The sequence below is a fragment of the Triturus cristatus genome, chromosome 3_1 (assembly GCF_964204655.1).
Source record: "Triturus cristatus chromosome 3_1, aTriCri1.1, whole genome shotgun sequence".
NCBI lineage: Eukaryota > Metazoa > Chordata > Amphibia > Caudata > Salamandridae > Triturus > Triturus cristatus.
Genome location: NC_140583.1, coordinates 123,940,981 through 123,961,665, shown reverse-complemented (window position 1 = coordinate 123,961,665; position 20,685 = coordinate 123,940,981). Strand labels below are relative to the sequence as shown.

General features: G+C 47.1%; 1 protein-coding gene across 18 annotated transcripts in view; it reads right to left on the bottom strand.

The window, feature by feature from the left end:
- Positions 1 to 20,685, bottom strand: part of PPFIA1 (PPFI scaffold protein A1) — a 775,827-nt gene that overhangs the window by 112,558 nt on the left and 642,584 nt on the right. For all 18 annotated transcript variants that reach the window (XM_085643557.1, XM_085643540.1, XM_085643545.1 and 15 more), the window contains one exon: positions 18,182 to 18,357. In XM_085643557.1, coding sequence (XP_085499683.1) covers positions 18,182 to 18,357 — 176 coding nt within the window. The remainder of the gene's footprint in view (positions 1 to 18,181; positions 18,358 to 20,685) is intronic.

Here is a 20,685-nt window from a genome sequence, read left to right as displayed (position 1 = left end):
GACCTATTCTAGTTGTAGATTCCTTACCTTAGAAATCCCATAGGCGTCAGATTGGATCAAGAGTTTTATCATTAGCAGTACCCCTGCATGTAGACAGGGAGCGCAAGTCGGCTCTGCGTCAGTAGTTGGCGTTGTGCGTGCTGGAATGACTTTGTTGGCCCTACATTGATGCCGCCCGAGGTGCGCTGACTTCTGTTCTTAACATGACTTTCCACGCCAGAAGCGCAGAGCCTGGTGCGTCAAAACTAGGGCCCTTTAAGGGAGTGTTTTGGCAGGTCTGTGGTATGTGTCATAGGTGTATGGCGCCTCAGAGAAAATACACAATAGTTCCAAATCTCTAATATGACGGTGCTGGAAGGTGTAGAGAAACCACACACTCTACAAATGTAAGCCAAAGCTTAACGTCACTTATTACTGAAGCCTCAGCACACGTAAATGGTATATTTCTCGTCGTCTATTTCATACATGAGAATAGGAGTACATAAAAGGCAAATCATACGACAGAATACAGTCTTCTTCTTGTCTTCTTTATTAAGACGTGTTCAGGTGAAGTATTGAATATGCTACTTACCAGTATGCATCTGTTCTTGGCATGTAGGGCTGCTGACATTCATATCTGTGCATAGATCGCCGCCTAGTGTTGGGTCCGGATGTTTGCACGTTGTTGTCCTGGAAGAGTCTTCGAAGTATCCTTGGATAGGTGACTCCTCCCATGGACTACAGTGCGCATGGGCATCCTCTCCATCCTCAGATTGTTTTTCGCCATTGTGGCAGTGATGGAGTAGATACAGAAAGTGATGACCATGCTTGCAATAATTCTGAGAGCTGCAGCTGCGACAGGCGCCGGGGAGGAGGGAGGGCGATATGAATGTCAGCAGCCCTACATGCCAAGAACAGATGCATACTGGTAAGTAGCATATTCAGTTCGAGGCATGTGGGCTGCTGAATTCATATCTGTGCATAGAATACATAGCAGTGCCCTCTATTGGCGGCGGCTACCCGTGCCAGCTGCAGCGGTCTGAAAAAGTGTTTTGAGAACAGCCTGTCCTACAGCTGCCTGCTGTTTTGACTGCACATCTACGCAATAGTGTTTTGTAAATGTGTGTGTAGTGGACCATGTGGCTGCTCTGCATATATCATGCAGGGGAATATTTCCTAGGAAGGCCATGGAAGCCCCCAACTTGCGTGTTGAGTGGGCTCGTGGTGGAATAACTAATGTGCGTTTTGCCTTTTGATAACAGATTTGAATACACTTAACTATCCATCTGGCTATCCCTGCTTTGGAGATGGCGTTACCTTTGTGGTGTGGGGCAAAGGCAACGAATAGTTGTTTTGTCTTCCTGAAGGGTTTAGTCCTGTCGATGTAGTACATGAGGGCCCTCCGTACATCTAGTGTATGTAATGCCCGCTCTGCAACAGTTTGTGGGTTTTGGAAGAAAACGGGCAGTTCAATAGTCTGGTTCATGTGGAACTGCGATATTACTTTGGGCATGAATTTGGGGTTGGTACGTAGTACGACCCTGTTGGCGTGAACCTGAATAAATGGCTCTTGAACGGTTAGTGCCTGGAGTTCACTAACTCTTCTTAGGGAAGTGATCGCTACCAGGAAGGCTACTTTCCAGGTAAGGAATTGAATCTCGCATGAGTGTAGAGGTTCAAAGGGTGGACCCATCAGGCGTGTGAGGACCAAGTTGAGGTTCCACATTGGAGCCGGTGGGTGACTAGGTGGAATGACTCGTTTGAGTCCTTCCAAGAATGCTTTGATGGCAGGCACTCTGAATAGAGAGAGGTGCTGCCTGGTTTGCAGATAGGCTGATATTGCGGTCAAATGGACACGTATAGAGGTGTACGCCAGATTGCATCGGTATAGGTGTAAGAGGTAACATATGATGTCGTGGATGGATGCGTCCAGCGGGTTAATGTCATTATTACCGCAATAAATGACGAACCTTTTCCATTTGGCTGCATAGCAAGCTCTTGTAGTGGGTCTCCTGGCCTCCTTGATGATGTCCATGCAGTCAGGTGGCAGATTGAGATAGCCAAACTCTAGGACTTCAGGAGCCAGATCGCCAGGTTCAGCTGTTGCGGATCTGGGTGCTGAACCTCTCCATGGTTCTGCGTCAAATGCGCGGGTTTGATCCGCAGCCTTTGATGCGGTACCACGGAAAGTTCGAGGAAGGTGGTGTACCACGGCTGGCGTGCCCACGTGGGAGCAACTAGGACGAGTGTCAGGGAGTGTTGTCGGAGTTTGCGAGCCACCAGCGGTATCAACGGTGCTGGGGGAAAAGCGTACGCAAATCTGCCGGACCAGTTCATCCATATCGCATTGCCCTGCGACTGCGGATGTGGGAATCTGGCGGCGAAGCTTTGGCATTTTGCGTTTTCGCTTGTCGCGAATAGGTCTATCTCTGGGTGACCCCACTGCTGGAAGTACGGTTGGAGTACTGATGGGTGTAACTCCCACTCGTGCATCTGGTGGCTGTGTCTGCTGAGCAGATCCGCCATCTGGTTGTCCTTGCCGGGGAGGTGTTCTGCCATGAGGAACATGTTCCTCTGAATGGCCCACTTCCACATGCTCTGAGCCAGATGAGACAACTGTGGAGAGTGTGTCCCTCCCTGTTTCTGTATGTAGTACATTGCGGTCATGTTGTCCGTCCGGATCAACACGACCTTGTTGCACAGATGTACTTTGAAAGCCTTCATGGCCAGGAAGATTGCCATCAGTTCCAGAAGGTTGATGTGCATCTTCTTCTGTTGTGTCGTCCATAGTCCCTGCACTGTGTAGTGTAGTACATGAGCTCCCCATCCCTGGAGAGACGCGTCCGCTGTCAGTACTATTTGTGGAACAGGCTCTTGGAACGGTCGCCCCTTGCAAAGGTTTTGTGGATTCCACCAATGCAGAGAGTTGTATGCCCGACCGCTCACCAACACTAGGTCTTTCAACTGTCCTTGAGCCTGATTCCACTGACGTGCTAGGCACTCCTGAAGTGGGCGCATATGTAATCTCGCGTGCGGGACTATGAAGATGCAGGAGGCCATCATGCCTATCAACTGCATAAACACTCGCGCTGGAAGCGAGTGATTGGGTTTGAACTTGGAGATCAGCAGTTGTATGCTGTTGATCCTCACTAAACTTGGCTGAGCTGAGGCCGCCAGAGTGTCTATAGTCGCGCCCAGGTACTGTTGTACGTGTGCGGGCTGGAGATGGGACTTTGGGTAATTTAGTGAGAATCCCAGACTGTGAAGAAGGTGAATGGTGCGGGACATATGGCTTGCACATTGCTGGGCCGACTTCGCTTGAACGAGCCAGTCGTCTAGGTAGGGGTAGACGTGTATATGCTGCCTCCGTAAGTGTGCTGCCACCGTAGCTAGGCACTTCGTGAAAACCCTGGGCGCTGTTGTCACGCCGAAGGGAAGGACTTTGAACTGATAGTGCTGCCCCTGAACAGTAAACCTGAGGTATTTTTTGTGTGAGGGGTGGATGGGTATGTGGAAGTACGCATCCTTGAGGTCCAGTGATGCTAGGAAGTCTCCCTGCTTGAGAAGCGGAAGGACTTGCTGTAGAGTGAGCATGTGAAAGTGCTCTGAAAGAATGTACTGGTTCAGGGGTCTCAGGTCTAATATAGGCCTGAGCGACCCGTCCTTTTTTGGAATTAAGAAGTAGAGGGAGTAAACCCCCGTGCCCTGCTCGTGGATGGGTACGAGCTCGATAGCGCCTTTTAGAAGCATACTTTCTACCTCTTGCTGTAAGAGCGTTAAGTGCTCTGAGGACATAGGACGGTTTCTTGGTGGTATTGTGGGTGGAGTGGAAGTTAACTCCAGACAGTAACCGTGTTTTATAATATCTTTGACCCACCTGTCCGTGGTGATGGAGTTCCACGTGGACAGGAACCGTTGTAGCCTTCCCCCGACAGGTGTTATGTGGTCGGGAGGAAGGGAGAGGGCGTCACTGCTTGTTCTTGGGGGAGGACCTGGTGTTGCCGTAGCCACGTCCTCTGCCCTTGGTACTGGAGCCACGATAGCCACCTCGGGTGTTCTTATCGTAGGTGGTCTGCGTATTACCCTTGTTATATGTTTGTTGTGACCCCTGTCCTCTACCTGCCCCCTTGTTTCCGGGGCGACGAAAGGAGCCGCTCCGAAAGGACTGAGTTTGTAGGGCGCCCATGGACTTTGCAGTGTCCGTGTCCTTTTTTATCTTCGAGGGTGGTGTCAACCTCAGGTCCGAACAAAAAGTCGGGGTTGACGGGCTGATTAAGTATATTGTTTTGTACCTCAGGCTTGAATCCTGAGATACGTAGCCAGGCGTGACGTCGTAGGATGACGCTAGTGTTGATGGCCCTGGCAGCCGTGTCTGCAGCGTCTAGTGCACATTTAATGGCAGCATTTGTGAGTAGCTGTCCCTCTCTGATAAGGATTTCTGCACCTTCTTTGTAGGGGTCAGGGAGGTGCTGAAGAAGTTGCTCCAGTGTGTCATAGTGCGCTCTATCGTAGCGAGCGAGGAGCGCTTGAGTGTTAGCTATGCGCCATATGTTTGCAGCTTGTGCGGCAACTCGCTTGCCGGAGGTCTCTAGCACCTTGGACTCTTTGTCCGGGGGAGGAGCGTCACCCGTTGTCTGCGAGTGTGCCCTCTTGCGGGCATTCGCCACAACGATGGAGTCGAGTGGTAATTGGCCTCTGATGTAAGTAGGATCCCCAGGTGCTGATCTGTATTTTTTATCGATCCTGGGGTTTATCACTCGTGCCCTGGTGGGTTCCTTGAAAATGTCAGTGGCTGGCTTGAGGACCCCCTTCAACATTGGCAGAGTCTTTACATGTCTTTCTGAGGATGCAAAGGTGTCCATTAGAAAGTCATCTTCGATGATATCAGAGTGAAGCTGTACATCATGGTTGTTTGCCGCACGTTCAATCAGAGCGTTGAACGCCGCAGTATCCTCTGTGGGTGATGTTTTTGGCCCATATAGTTGTGTGTCCTGTGCATCAAGAGGTGCACTGGGGTCTGCAGGGTCGCCCCAAGTTTGGTCAGGGTCCTGCTGGTCATCAGGGTCCGTGTCCACATGGTAGGGGACTTGTTCATCCAAGTAGTCCCCCAATGCATCCGTGTCGGAGCGTGTGGGGGAGGCCCGGTGTGGATCCTGGTAGGGTGAATAGAAGGGTTCATACAGGAGAGGTTCTGAGTCCACAGGCAGCTTCCTCTTTAGCGGGATCCTGAAAGGTTCCAATGGCGGTTCCGAAGTTATCCTTCGGCCGTGGAGAATCATCCTGCCAGTGTCGGCGTCGATGACGTGTGACGGAGACGGCTCGACAGGTGTAACCGCAGTTTTGGTGACCTGTGTCCTGAGTTGAAACGCCTTCGGGATTGTGGGTGGAGGCAAGCCGAAGGTAATGCTGGTCGGCACCGACGAAACCGCCGGAGCCGAACCGGAACCCGACGGGTCCTGGAGGGCGTCCTTGGATCTGCAGCCTGGCATCGCGCCAGGCCGTACTCGGGGCGCCTTAGAGGTCGTGGCCCCCGCCAGGGTCGTCGAGGCGGCTGCAGATATCTTCTGCGCCCGTGGCGCATCGAGTCGAGGTGCGGAGATCACCGTCGACGTCTTCGACACGTGAGGTTTTGGTGTCGTCGAGGGAGTGCTGCGAGGCGTAGCAGGCGGGACGGCCCTCGGTGTCGGTGGCGTCGACGCCGGTAACCGGGCAGGTTTGTCGGCGCCGATGACCTTCTTCCGTTTGTCGACTCCCATGTCGCCCGTCTCGAGTTCGGCACCGAAGTCTCTCTTGGTGCGGTCGGTGCCGACCCGGTGCGCTGGCGTCGAAGGTGTTGAAGGCCTCGATCCGACTAGCGCCACTTTCAGTTTCGGTTTCGTAGGAACCTGAGCAGCTTTCGGTTTCGGTTTCGTGGAAGGGAAACCAGCTGGCTTAAGCGGTAATGGCTGCCGCTGAACGTCCGAGGCCGGGCCCGAGGGCGGGGCCGAAGGACTGCGTGATAGGTCTCGGGTAAGGCCCGAAGGCGATCCCTCGACCGGAGCCATAGTCTGTGGCGCTGGTGAAATTTCGGTCTGAACAGGTAGGCCTTGTTCATCATCGGAGCTACTCTCTTCGGCTCCTAAGGCCTCCTCGTCGTCTCCTACCTCGGTGTCGTCTTCACCTCTGTGGAAGAGTGACTCGTCGGCCTCGTCCGATCCGGGTTCGTGTTCGTGTTCGGAAACGGGACTGGAGGGTAAGACTTCTACTTCTTCGACGTCGTCAGCCTCGTCGAAGATGTCAGCTGGGGCCGGTGCCGCGTGCTGCGCTTCGAGCCTCGCCGCTCGACGATTCCGCAGAGTCTTCTTTGAACGGAACCGGGCACAGGCCATACATGTCGATTCGTCGTGGTCCGGCGAAAGGCATTTGTTGCACACCGGATGGACGTCGATGTGTGGGTACTTCGCATTGCATACCGGACACCTTTTGAATGGCGTCCTGGATTCCATCGTCGAAGTAGAGTCGATGGACAGGCAAATGCGAACAAAGTCGGTGCTGAAAGTTAGTAAACTAACAAAAAGTATCGAAACCCGATCGATAAACAGTACCGACGCGAACTAAAGGCCTTGTGGCCTCAACAAAAGTTTTTCCTAACTTGAGCTAAGATAGCACATCCGAACCCAATGGCGGAAAAAAACAATCTGAGGATGGAGAGGATGCCCATGCGCACTGTAGTCCATGGGAGGAGTCACCTATCCAAGGATACTTCGAAGACTCTTCCAGGACAACAACGTGCAAACATCCGGACCCAACACTAGGCGGCGATCTATGCACAGATATGAATTCAGCAGCCCACATGCCTCGAACCAGGGTTACAGCCATTCACAGCCAACACGTGTTTCGTCGCAACGGGAGTGTACTCCCACGACTTCCTCAAGGCTCTCTTCGTATTTGTGGAAAGTTTTTAAATGTGGTTGTAATTCCGGCCCACATGGGGGTCTATGTTCAATGCAGGGAACGAGGGATGTCACAATTCTACCAGAGAGGTGTTCGTGTTCGATACTTCTCTGGCGTACTCCTAAAATTCTTGTGCTCTCGTCCTCACTTCAGGCAGCGGTACGCAATCGTCGGGTTCGCCGAGTGTAGCAACCCGTACTACGAGTGTTTAAGGGAGTGCTTATCCCTAGAAATCAGTTTGCAGAGCGGGAAGGATGGGTGAGGCGGTAAGGATTCTGTAACTAGAGTAGGTCTCTACCAGATACATCGTTACCGGAGATAAGTAACTTGTTCATCTGATAGAGACTTCTAGTTGTAGATTCCTTACCTTAGAATAGATACCCCAGCAATATCAACCCTGGAGGAGGTTGAAACCTAGATCACAAGAGGACGTCCTGGAGGGCCGAACAGGCAAAGTATGCGTCCCTCCGGACTTGGTGGTCAGGCAGTAGTGTCTGGTAAACAAGTGCAGGGATGCCCACATGGCCGCCTGACCGATATCCAGGTACTGGGACTCCGCGTGCTAAAGTGGTGGTTGCCGCTGTTGCTCTAGTAGAGTCAGCATGTAACCCACACAAGAGGTTCCTTCTTTGCCAATATTTAGCACAATTTAATGCAGAGGTCAATCCATCAAGAGATGGTCCTTTTCTGTACTGCCTGACCTCTCTTGGCACCCACATAGCCAATAAAGAGTTAATCGTCCACCCGGAAGTCCTTGGTACGATCAATATAAAAAGACAACACACATTTAGGGTCCAGGCGATGGAGTCTCTCCTCTTCCTTGGAGGGATGTGTGGGTAAAAGGTGGGTAGAGTAATGGATTGTCCCACATGAAAGGGCGTGACCACTTTAGGGCGGAACAAAGTATTTGTTCGAAGTACCACTTTATCTGGATGGACAGACCGATAGGGAGGCTTGAAAGAAAGCCTGGAGCTCGCTAATCTTTGAGCAGAGGTGCTGGCAATGAAGAAAGCAGTCTTAAGGGTTAGAAGCCTGAGAGGGCAATTATGAAGAGGCTCGATGGGAGCACACATAAGAAACGTTAAAACCAGATTTAAATCCCATTGGGGCATTATGAAAGGAGACAGAGGAAACACGTGAGTAAGGCCCTTAAGAAACCTATTAACAATGGGAGATTTTAACAAAGAGGGCTGTTCTGGCAGTTTCAGAAAACCAGAGATAGCTGAATGATAACCCTTAAGGGTGTCTAAAGCAGAGCTCTGCTGGGCCACAGAAAGTATGAACAAAGAACTTCTGAAAGAGGGGTAGAAAGAAGATCAACAGCCTTTGCTGTGCACCATGCCACAAATCTGTTCCATCCACAGGCATACACTGTTTTAGTGGAGGGATGCCTGGCTGCCAAGATGACATCACAGACTTTGGGTGGAAGGTCGTTGCTGCCTACTGCCACTGCTTGAGCTCCACACAAGGAGATGGAGACTGGACAGGTTCTGGTGAAGAACCGTACCCTGCTGCTGCAACAGAAGATCCTCCAAAAGGGCAGTCTGATCGGAGGATCGACGGCCTTGCTCCGAAGGTCAGAATACCAGAGTCTTCATGCCCAATCCGGAGCCAAAAGTATGACTACAGCCCGGTCGTGCTTGATCTTCCTGAGCACTCTGGGCAGAAGTGGTATAGGCGGAAAGGCGTAGAGGAGGCAGAAGCTCCACTCGCAATGAAAAGCGCCACAGAGCGAGAGCCGCCTTGGAAACTGACGCGCAATACTGCTGAGATTGCACGTCCTCTTTGGAGTCGAACAGAACTAACCAAGGCTCTCTCCACCACTGAAAGAGACCTTGCGTCACCTCCGGATGGAGACACCATTCGTAATCGACCAGGCACAGATAGCTAAGTTTGTCCGCTCTGGCGTTCAGGGAACCCGTCAGGTGGTGACCCACCAGTAATATGTCCTGATGTTCCAGCCATGTCCAGCTCCACTGACAAAGGGTCCACCACCCCACCGCGCCCTGTTTGTTACAGTACCACATGGCGGTGGTGTTGTCCTTGAACACCTTCACCACTTCCCTTTGAGAGAGGAGAGGAATGCCTTCAGTGTTATTCTGATCGCCTGGTGCTCCAAAAGGTTGATATGGAGAACAGACTGCGCCAGAGACCACACACCTCTGATCTCAGCCTCTCCCAGGTGGCCGCCTCATCCCAGGAGTGACGCATTCATCACCACCGCCATATCTGGTTGGTGAAAGGAGAGGGATCTGCTTCTGACTCAATCTTGATTCGTTAGCTACCACTGCAGTTGGTGCACAGTTCCCTCCAAGATCTGGACGTATTCAGGAAGACTCCCCTGATGCTGCGTCCACTGGAACTTCAGGTCCCACTGCAGAGCCCCCATGTGCCCTCTGCCATGATCCACAAGCAGGATGCAGGCGGTCATGAGGCCCAGCAGCCTCAGAGTCATTCTCACCGAAATCCAGGACGGAGGCGGAATTATGGGTAACATAGCCAGCATATCACCGAATCGCTTCTCGGGAGGATATGCCCCTGATGAAAGGGAGCATTTGAGAGAGAGAGTCGGGTGTGACTTTGGCACGTTGATAGTGTACCCTAGAGAGTGCAGGAGGTCCGCTGTAGGATTTAATGTAAAATGCACGACAGAGGGCAACTTAGTGTTGCCCCCTGAAACTAACCAACAACCTGTGTCCTGACTGAGAGGCTTGCATAGGCTGCCACCCAGCAGACAGGTTGCTGGCCCCATGGGTAGAGAGCCATCCGCTCTCGTGGGCCTGCAACAACGCACATCCTGGGGCAAGGTGCCAAGCCTCCTACTCCAGGATGGGCAGGGGAAGCTTCAAACGCATGCCGCCTTTGTGAGCTTCCCCAGACCACTTGCTGTACTCAGCAGCGGGTCCCCACCGGTTCTGACCCCCACTCTGGTGGAAAGATTGGCGGGAAAACCCAAGGGACTCCGGGCTCTCGCCATCTTGAGGATGGGGAGCCCTACCCAATCAGGAGTAGGCTCCTGCACCCCTCCCACTGGAGAATAGGGGGTGTACTCACCCCAGGAAGGGGACCCATTGGTCCCTGACCTTTCCCTACCTGTAACGCCCCTAAATTTTGTATTTAGGGGCACCCTGAACCTTCCTTCCTCAGATCCCGAAACAAGAAGAAGAACAAGAAGAAATAAGACCTGCCGTGCAGCTGCTAACAAGAGGACGACACCAACTGACTTGGCCCCAGCCCTACCGGCCTGTCGACCCTCGAACCTGCTCCTGCTAAACCTCGGCGTCTCCGGTGGTCAGCAACCTCAAAAACTCCGGAAGACCTGACTGCCTTGCTCATCTAAAGACTGGGACTCCCACGAGCAGTGGTACTGCTCAAACAAGCAACAACCCCTGGTGCTAGCCAGGAACCACGAATCCAGCACACACTGCACCCGCCCTGTGCCTGAGTGAACAAAGACCATGAGGACGTCCCCCCGGCAACTGTGACCAAGAATCCAGCACACTGGGACCCTCCTCGACGCTCCTGACGACGCCTGCAGCCTCAACTCCAGGGACTCCCCTTCCCCCCCCACCCCCAACCGCGACCAGCAGAGGGTAAGATTTCCCAACGCCAAAAGACCCCCCTGCATCCGGCGCCCTGCGGTCCCCGTGCCCAGCTCCTGGGTGCCTACCTAACCTACATCTTCCTAACTTACCTCTCGAAGTGGTGGTCGCACCTGAAGAATCTCCATCCCTGAGCTTGTAGCCTTTGTTCGTCATACAGCTTTCCCACTGAAATCCATTGAGCGCCCGACGGCTCAAAAGCACCCAGCACCCAGCCGCCCGAGTGCCCCTGGAAGTGCAGCATCTGTTCTATTCTACTTCCCCATTTGCCCTGTATAAGTGACCAGGAGCTCAGATCCCACAGCGGCGTGGTCTGCCTGCTAGCAGCCACCAACCAAAGGCCCCCTGCCCACCATAGGCTAACATTGGGCCTACTCTCTCTTCTCTCGGCTGCCCCAGAGCCGCTGAGGGTGTAACAACTGTACCTACATGACCCTGGGAGACCCATGAGTCTATCCCCAGAATCTTAACTCTGCCAGGTGAGTACTTACCTGAAAGTCGATAACTCACATTTTCTCCATAGGGTAACATTGACTGGTTTTCACTTGGAAATTCTTTTAAGCGTCGAGTTTTGAAACTTTAAAATATTCACTAAAAAAATCACCCAATCAACGAAAACGAAATTACTCACCTGTTACTAGGAGAGATCCCAGCGCTGGATCTTTGTGCCCAGCATTGACCCTACAAAGCAATTACAACTGTGATTTTCCAATAACCAAACTTTCCTCCATAGGATAACATTGCCTGTTTTTTGCCAGAAATTCTTCTAAGTGTCGATTTTTGAAACCTACAAATATATTCTTAAAAAAGGCCTGCATAAAAAAAACGATCTTTCAACTGTTTACAGGAGATGCACCACGGCTGAATCCAGGATCCAGCCCAGAGTAAGAAAAACCTATGCAAAGTAATTGATATTGCCTTTACTTAAAAATTCCCATTGAGCTCAATGTTATAATTGTGTTTAACTTGTATTGCCTATTGCAACAACTAACTATTGCATTTAAAAGTCTATTGCTTATTGAAAGTATTTAACTAAAGCATCTCATTCTGAGAAAGTATTTTAATACCTACTTGTGGTTCTAAAATAAAACAACTATATATTTTTATATACAAAACAATTGGCCCCTAGAGTTCAGTTCTTGAGTGTGTGAGACCATTTGCTGACTGAGTGTGTACAACAAATGCTTTACACTGTCCTCTGATACTGCCTTACTGCTCGATCAAGCTACCACTTTAGAGAGTAAGGTTATATCTAACTTTAACCTCTGCCAAACCTCTGGGGACTGTGGACTGTGCACATTGAACCTTACTTTGGTGCAGTATATATAGAGCCACTTTCTTACACCGGAGGGGCACAGGTAAGGCCAAAGGGGAGAACGGCTCGGCCACCTCTGGGCACTAAGGCAGCACCTGTGCAACCGTATCCCAGATGGCATGGGAGTATCGGCCCAAGAGACAAGCTGTATTCACCTACCACAATGCCAAGCTGGAGTCCCACGGTACATAAATAGCAATAAGGGAATAGGTAATCACTCATATTTAAGTTAATAAAGAAAAAAACATTAACTTTAATATTTTGTCCTAATCATTAGATATGGTCCAAACTCCAGCCAATCAGGCGACAGCACCCTCTAGAACGCTCTCCAAAGAGGCTCCAGGCTCTCAGATTTTCTACCGCACGTCGTGTGAAGGAAGTCTCCCTGAGCTCTACTCAGTATTTCAACTTTATTTTCAGGTTTCGTCAGATTTTACTTTCTGAAAATGTCATCTTCTAAGAGATCTTTATTCAGACATTGTGAGTCTTGTGGGAAACTAAGGCTTCACTCAGATGATCCCCCACAAAAAATGTATCTACGGTCTTCACCCAGACCACCAGGTGAGAGATTGCAAGAACTGTAGAACATTTTCTCAGAAGACCTTAAGAGACAGGGAAGGACGTCTTCTTCTGTGGCTACGAAGCTCAAGACAAAGGACAATCCCTTATCGGATGAGGACAGTGATTCTTCTCTAAAGACAACAGCTTCTAAAAAGAGCTAGTGAGGCGGGGCTGGTTTCTCCTAAGGCTGCTAAGGTGTTGAAGAAACACCATCACACCTCAAAGCAGGAAGATCAGCCTTCATCTTCAAAAAAGGCATCTGTCCCTCTTAGGGGTCAATCTGTTCCTTCTACGCCTCCAAAATCCTCTTCAATATCATAGTAGGCGTCAAGATCTGTGCCAGGGACACTTACCTCACAAAAATGACGTTCCATTGACTCCTCCTTTGACGAGAATATCCATCGGCAAGTCTACGATGATGACATCGACTTTCTCTTCTCCTCAGACCAAGTTATAGCCTCTGTGGAGAGGGTTCTAGATGGTGCTGTCGCCTGTTAGGCTGGTGTTTGGACCATATCTAATGACTAGGACGAGTTATTAAAGTGAATGGTTTTTTCTCTATTAACTTTAATATACGAGTGATTACCTATTCCCTTATTGCTATTTTATGTACCATGGGACTCCCACTTTGACGACGGGGAATGATGCAAGCATGTGAATCTATGAAAGATACCCAGATACTGGAGGAAACATCCTCTACTCAAGATGGTATAGCTTCTTGGATTCCCTATCGTGAACGGAATGCGTCTTTGGAAGATGCAGTCACAAGCAGACAATAGAAGAAGGCTTCAGGATAAATCTCACCTTGAAATTAAATCAACAAAGGCACCCAATGTCCTAATCCTGGTGGCGGGAGGAGCCAGGCCCTTCCTCCTTCAGGTGATGACCTAGGCACACCCCATGCGCATACCGCACACGCAGTGACTGGGCATACTTAAAAGCACTAAGTACAGCCAAGCCCCTCCTCCAGGACTAAACGATGTGTTCTGGAAGTTGGACCCTCCATGCTCTCTCCCAAAAACAAACAGAGGCTGGATAGCATCCTGTGGTGACAAGACACGCTTAGAAGCACTAAGTTAAGCCAAGACCTCTGCTTCAGGACTAAATGATGTGTTCTTGGGTTGGAGTCCCCCCGCGCATCTCCCAACAACAGAGGAAGGATAGTGTCCCCTGTTACCACAGCAAGAATGTTGTTAAATTCTCTTTGCAGCCCAGCAAGGGCCTTTAAAAAATAAGGAATTTAAATGAACATGTAGATGTAAACGGTGATTAACTATAGTTTGATGCATAAAATATTGATTTCCATGAAATGGAATTCAACAGATTAGTAGAGCACAGAGTAGAATGGGTCTGCCTTTCAGATAAAAAACAAACAAACCTCAAAAACCAAATTGGATTTCTAATAGTTCTAATCTAAGCACAGAGTATAGAAGAGAGTACAGAGAAAGGAACTGCCATTGGTGGTTGGTGTTCGTATTTTCAGACATTTTGCGGGCTATTTCTAGGCTTGAAAACATCCACTTAGCACTAAACGTATGACTGCACCAATACCAATTTCACAGCTCTGCCTCGAACATAGGTATAACAGTAAAAAAAAAAAAAAACTTTTAAAACTGATTTTGTCACAGCCCTCTGGTATCAATATAGTTTTGCAGACACTTTCTAAAGGGCTCGAGTTAACATTAGAGATATTTTAGTGGCAAGATGTTGTCACATTAGGTAATGCTGGAAGAAAACTAAAAAGTAAAGAAATTGTAATTTTTAAAGTCTGCTGCATTTAAGCTTTAATCTAGTGACTTGAAGAGAGACTCAAGTCAGACTATCATAAATGAGGCAACAAGTTTATGAATACAGAATGCTTTATATTGTGTAAGCCTGTCCCAAGCAGGGCATACAATAAACAATACTTGATAAACAAACATTAAGCATTTGACAATATACAATACATGATCAACAAACATTAAGCATTTGAAAACATATAAAAAATTATTATGTACCTAAAGAATATATATATATATATATATATATATATATATATATATATATATATATATATATATATATATATATATATATATATATATATATATATATATATATATATATATATATATATATATATATATATATATATATTACCTACTGGCGGTCGCCAGTAGGTAGTTATAGTTAGGACCACGTTTCCATAGGAAATCCGCAACATTCTATTTTGAATAACTTTGGCGCCGGTCGACGAATCCTCGCGAATTTTTCAAAATAGGTGGGGCGCTACGCTCCGCTCCTACCCTGAAAGTCTCGGGGGGGATTCGTCAAGCGGGGGCTGAGATAAAAGGGGGGTCCCAAAACGCGTTTTTCCCATGCATTTTTCCATAGGACCTTTAGACAGGGCTACAGCCCGAACGGCTGAACAGAATTACTAGAAATTTGGCAGAGAGGTAGTCCTCAGGTCAAGGAAGTGCCTTTTGTAGGTTTGGTGTAAATCTGTTCAGTAGATTCTGAGAAAATAGCCTTTAAATCAATATATATATCTGAGCCAGCTTACGGTGCGCTTACGGTACGCTTACCGTACGCGTACGGTGGCGTGCGCGAGCGCGATTCTGATTGGCTCTTAGATCTAAGTAAACATTCGAATCGGCCGAAACCAGGAAGCGGCGGCCGCCATTTTCTCTCTCGCACTGAGAGTGATTTTTAAAATATAAAGCCCAAAAACATGTAAAGGGGCTGTTTAGACAGCTCCCACACACATAGCCATGTTGAGGGAGTCCCCAAAGATCCCCCAAGGCCAAAAACGGATTTTTTTTTTTTTCGGTAATTTCGCCGATTACGCTTACCGTACGCGTACGGTAAAAAATATTAAAAAAAAAAAATTATCCACACTCTCTCCACCCCGTGTGCAATTGGTGCCCGAAGGGCACCAATTTTGCATGGCTTATTACACGAGATAAACTAAAATATTAAATAAAAAATAATAAAAAAAAAAATTATCCACACTCTCTCCACCCCGTGTGCAAATGGTGCCCGAAGGGCACCATTTGTGCATGGCTTATAAAATATACGAAAAATTACAATATTACCTTTCAAAACGAAGTGCATCATATGTCCTCCATGTGCGCACGGTGCGCGAAGCGCATCGTGCGTACATGGCCCATCTAGCGTAACGTGGGCACGCGGTGCGCATAGCGCACCGCGTGCCCACCGTGCGTGCACGGCACTAACTGCGTAAAGTGCGCGCACGGTGCGCGAAGCGCACCGTGCGTGCACGGAACGAACTGCGTTAAGTGGGCGCGCACGCCACGAATGGCGTAAAGTAACTTAGCATTTAAAAAACCATACAAATTCACTGAAAAAACCATAGGTTTCACACACGTTATAGTTAGGAATTAGCATTTAAAAAACCATACAAATTCACTGAAAAAACCATAGGTTTCACACACGTTATAGTTAGGAATTGGCATTTAAAAAACCTTGCAAATTCACTGAAAAAACCATAGGTTTCACACATGTTATAGTTAGCGGAAATTTTACTGATAAAAAACCAATGAAATTCCCCCGTTATAGTTAGTGCAGGCAACTATAACTCACGCGACCGCAATCTTCTGCTGATGATATATGTGTCTTTATGAAAAAAAAATATTTCTAATATATATATAGCTAAAAATGTATGGAAGAAGACATGGGCAAATAAGTGTCTAAATACAGTATTAGCATCAGCAGAGGATTGCGGTCGCGTGAGTTATAGTTGCCTGCACTAACTATAACGGGGGAATTTCATTGGTTTTTTATCAGTAAAATTTCCGCTAACTATAACATGTGTGAAACCTATGGTTTTTTCAGTGAATTTGCAAGGTTTTTTAAATGCTAATTCCTAACTATAACGTGTGTGAAACCTATGGTTTTTTCAGTGAATATATATATATATATATACACACATACATACATACATATACATACATACATATATATCTCTCTATCTCTCCATCAACAAAACAATACGACACACCCCAGGGATTTGTTCAAGCTAATTTATTAGATTGCACCCAACGTGTTTCGACCTCTGCGGTCGCAACCGGAAAGCGAGACGGATCCTACACACAGTATTGTGCCATCACTTACAGAGGACTAATTGTGATATGGACGAACCCACCCGTACACTACCTTTGGATCATGCACGCGGGCTTGGATCATCCATCCGCCCCATTTTTACTTGTTTTCCCATTACTCCATTTGCTTACACCATTATCATATCCACGACACACGTTCTGACCGGGTTGGAATGATCACCGGTCCGACGATTTGCATGCTTAAACTTCCTTTCCATGCAGCCCTGAAGAGTCATGGGATAATTGTCCCAAGTGACGAAACACGTGGTCGGCTGGTTGTTTTCTTTTCTGTTCATCAAAAAAATGTAATATCCAACTTAAAGAATCCACTGATGTCGACCACAACTTACTTTGCTTTAAGAGACTTAAAGAAGAAAACCTAACTGTATGTTTACACTCTAACGTGTGCCCGGGACACTGTCTCAAGTGTCGCTGTGGGTCCGCACCCACACATTGACAGGGGTTGTTGGGTCTCCCCTGACCTGTGAGCACCGTAGCTAATCCATATTTCTCATACACACTGCTTACCAGCCAGAGCGCCAGTCTTCCTGTTCCACTCAAAACCCTACGCACAACAGAGACCTCTGCGGTCTTGTTCACGGTCTGTGAACCATTAACAAGACTGCAGAGGTCGATGATGGTGGCAAGCTGATAAATTAGCTTTAACAAATCCCTGGAGTGCATCGTATTGTTTTGTTGAGCAATTTTTACGAGGAATGATTCGTCCTCGCACGACTGCACCGGCCGTGCTGTGCGCTGCTCCCGAATCAATTTGTGGACATATATATATATATATATATATATATATATATACACACACACACACACACACACTTTAATCATAAGAAAGGCTTCAATGTATAATAAAAACCCTATTTCCTGACGAAAACAAAGGACAACTGTGTTACAAACTTTACGCAGTGCAATCACAAACAGATAAGGCAGAACTTTTGACAAAGAACCTAGATTTCACAGTGGACAGAGCGTAATGAAATTAACTAGTTACTTTCCAAGCCGCATAAAAGAGATATGTTAAAAATTAGTTCAGAGTCTGTGCGCATGCATAAAGTCAAGGCATCCTTACATTGTCTTATGCCACGAGCAATAAAAAGTGGATGAAGGCAGCCTCTTCTAGCCTTCAGGGAAAATGTGCAAAACATGATAAGATGCATTGAATATTCTATCCCCCCCCCAAACTCGTATCCGCAGGTGGACAAACTACTTCCTCCTTTTTTTAAAAGGTGCTAGTATACAGTTTCACTGGCAGTGTGGCTAGTCTAAATGTGATATATAAAGATCTTTTAAGAGCTGGATTAAGTATGTCCAAGCTTAAAAGTTGGGATGGCTTTGGAAATCTAAAGCTGGGTTGTAAGAAATGTATTTAAAAATGAAGGCGATTCTTAACCATTACTGCCAGATAACTAAGATCACTTGCACTACAGAATGGTTTGCCGGTTATCTACACTCTTCCTTATTAGCCATCAAATCTTCTGTGGAGTTGCCAGAGCTGGTTACGTTCAATAGTGGCTAGGCAGAGGGTGAAGCACTGAAAAGGAGGAAAGCCGGACTGGGTAGCAGGAGTCCAAAATAGGTTCATAAACATTACATGTCTGCTGGTAGTCCATTACGTGCATGGACATATCTTACAGCACATGGTACATAATGAAAAGTAAATAAGCAACAGTCATTACCTGCGTGTTCTGAGTGGGTATTTGTAATAAAAGAGCCAAGGTATTGAAGTCAAAAGTTTCATCTAAGGCAACAAGTGCTCCATGCACTCCACTTTCTAAGAGGTTATTTGCATATTCTTTAAGGCCCATTGATAAAAGCCAGCGTATCATCCTGTCATTACTCCACACTAGCACATCTGCAATAAAAAAGGTGCATTAGACAAAGTTTGCAGTTAAAAAACAATTGAGAAAATAAACGTACCAATATGCAAAGGTTTCCAACCAATATACAAATAATTCCAACTATACTTAATTTATGGCTTTTGGTATGTAAACATTTTGTCCAGACGCCAAACAGAGCCAATTGAGTGCATGGTAAAATAAAATCGTGAAAATTCATAGCAAAACCGTTTTAAAAAATACAATTAAACAGACCAATTCCAAGTGCACCTTCATAACATAAATGAAATCACAAAATAAGACTTGCTAATGAAATAAAACAAGGATTTCCAAAGTATTCAGAAAAATATAGTACAATACCAGAAAGGTTACTTGCCTGTAGGAGTAGTTTTGTAGTCATGTTGTGCATTATGCCGACATCTAGTTCAGAACTGTCCTCCTGCCTTTTTCTTGGGAATTAATCAAGCCGGGGGGTATAGCCACTCAATCATGTCAGATGTGCACCCAGAATGTCAGTGCGTGTTCCCCAACTTTTGATGATTTTTGCCCTTGTTGGTAGGTGACCTGTACGGATCTATTTTCCTTCTACACATTTCATATCTTAATTTACGTTCGCACCTCATTTCTTTTGAGGCACAAGTGTAGGATGTGAATCGGGATAATTCAGCAAGCTGCACAACTACTGTTACAGGTAGGAAACCTTTTAGTTTTGCCATGTGAATCTTTTCTTGATTCACATGCAGTGTATTGTACAGCGAGTGCCTACAAGTCTTCAGAGTTCTACATTTGAGTCCCGCCTTGTGCATCATCTCAAACTATGTTCTTATCAATTGTGTTCTCACATTGCTGTGGGTGGAGACTTCGGTGGTGCCTTTTTTTGGGCACCTTCTAAGAATCGTTTGATGACTGGTGTCTTAAGGAGACTCAATTTAATAATATCCATTGTGTATTCCAATATTGCTGAATGATGTACCTTAATCAATGTGTGTGAAAGCTTTTCATTTAAAAGGTGTGTCAAGTATCTATTTATTGTATAGTCTCGTTAGTTCCCCTTTCCTGCACCAGCAGTCAAATCTGTTCCTTTTAGGTGCGTTGTTGCCTCCCAACCTCCCTCATGACGTCCTGCATCTTTGGGTGTGCCCCACATGTCGGAATACAAAAACCTCAGGAACCATGTCAGTAGACTCCGGCTGGCTGGCAAACTTTATCTTGTTGTATTGTCAATCAGTCTTGTAAGGAGAGACATTTTATTATCTTGCCTTGTGCCGTCTCCACTAGGTCTGAAAACTGTGTTTGTTTTTCCTACTGTGGTGCGATCGTTATGAATATCATGATTGTCTGTCTGTACTTGCTCATCACTAGTAGTATCAGTGGAACTGGAAAAAGAGTGTATGCAAAGACTGACAGTCTATCACCAGGGCATTCCCCGTGGACAGTGTGTGAATACCTGGAACCAAGGTTTTGAAATCTTGCATTAGTGTTTATTGCAAAGAGGTTAACTTGTGGTGTGCGACACCCGTGAAAGATTCTTTGCACTATCTATTGTTTCAGCTCACACTCGTGGACATGCTTTCTTATCTCCTAGCCGGATTGCTTCGATGTTGTGCAGGCCTGGTAGGTGGATGGCTATTTAAGTTGAATCTGTGTTTTGACCATCTCCATACTTCCTGTACTAGTTTGGTTAGAACATGTGATAATCGTTCCCTTGTTTATTTAGGAGAACATATTTGTTGTATTGTCAGACTGTATTTGTACGGTCTTCTGGATATGTATGTGGAAGGCCTACAGTGTCAGGTAATCGGTCTTTAGTTCTAGCACATCTTTGTGCTTCACTGCTTCCAAGGGACTCCCTTGACCCGGATGTGCACCCAATCCTGTGTGGGATGCATCTGCAGTAATGGACGCAGAAGGAATTCATTGCTGGAAAGGTCTGCCTATTGTGATGTTTGATTTTCCACCATCGTATCTCCCTCTACACTTTCTCTGTGACAACTCCTAGATAATCCCAGTTGCCACGGATCATTAGTTATAAAGCCAATCTTTGATTGACTTCATGTGGTTTTGTGGAGTAAGGCCTGAGGGATTAGAGGCATTCATGCCAATCAGTTTTCAACTTAGTTCTCACTGTAAAACTGTCCTTTCTGGTAAAGGCAAGTTTGTGTCAATACCAAAATTTTCTTTTCTACTGGAGTGCTATGGCCTCTCTCGAGTTTAGTATTGCTCCAAGAAAACCTCTTCCTCTTGAGAGTTTAGGGAGAATTCAATCCCAACCTGTAGAGTCTGCATCACTATCTGTATGCTCTTTTGACATAGTTAGCGAATTAGCCTTTACAAGCTAAAACATT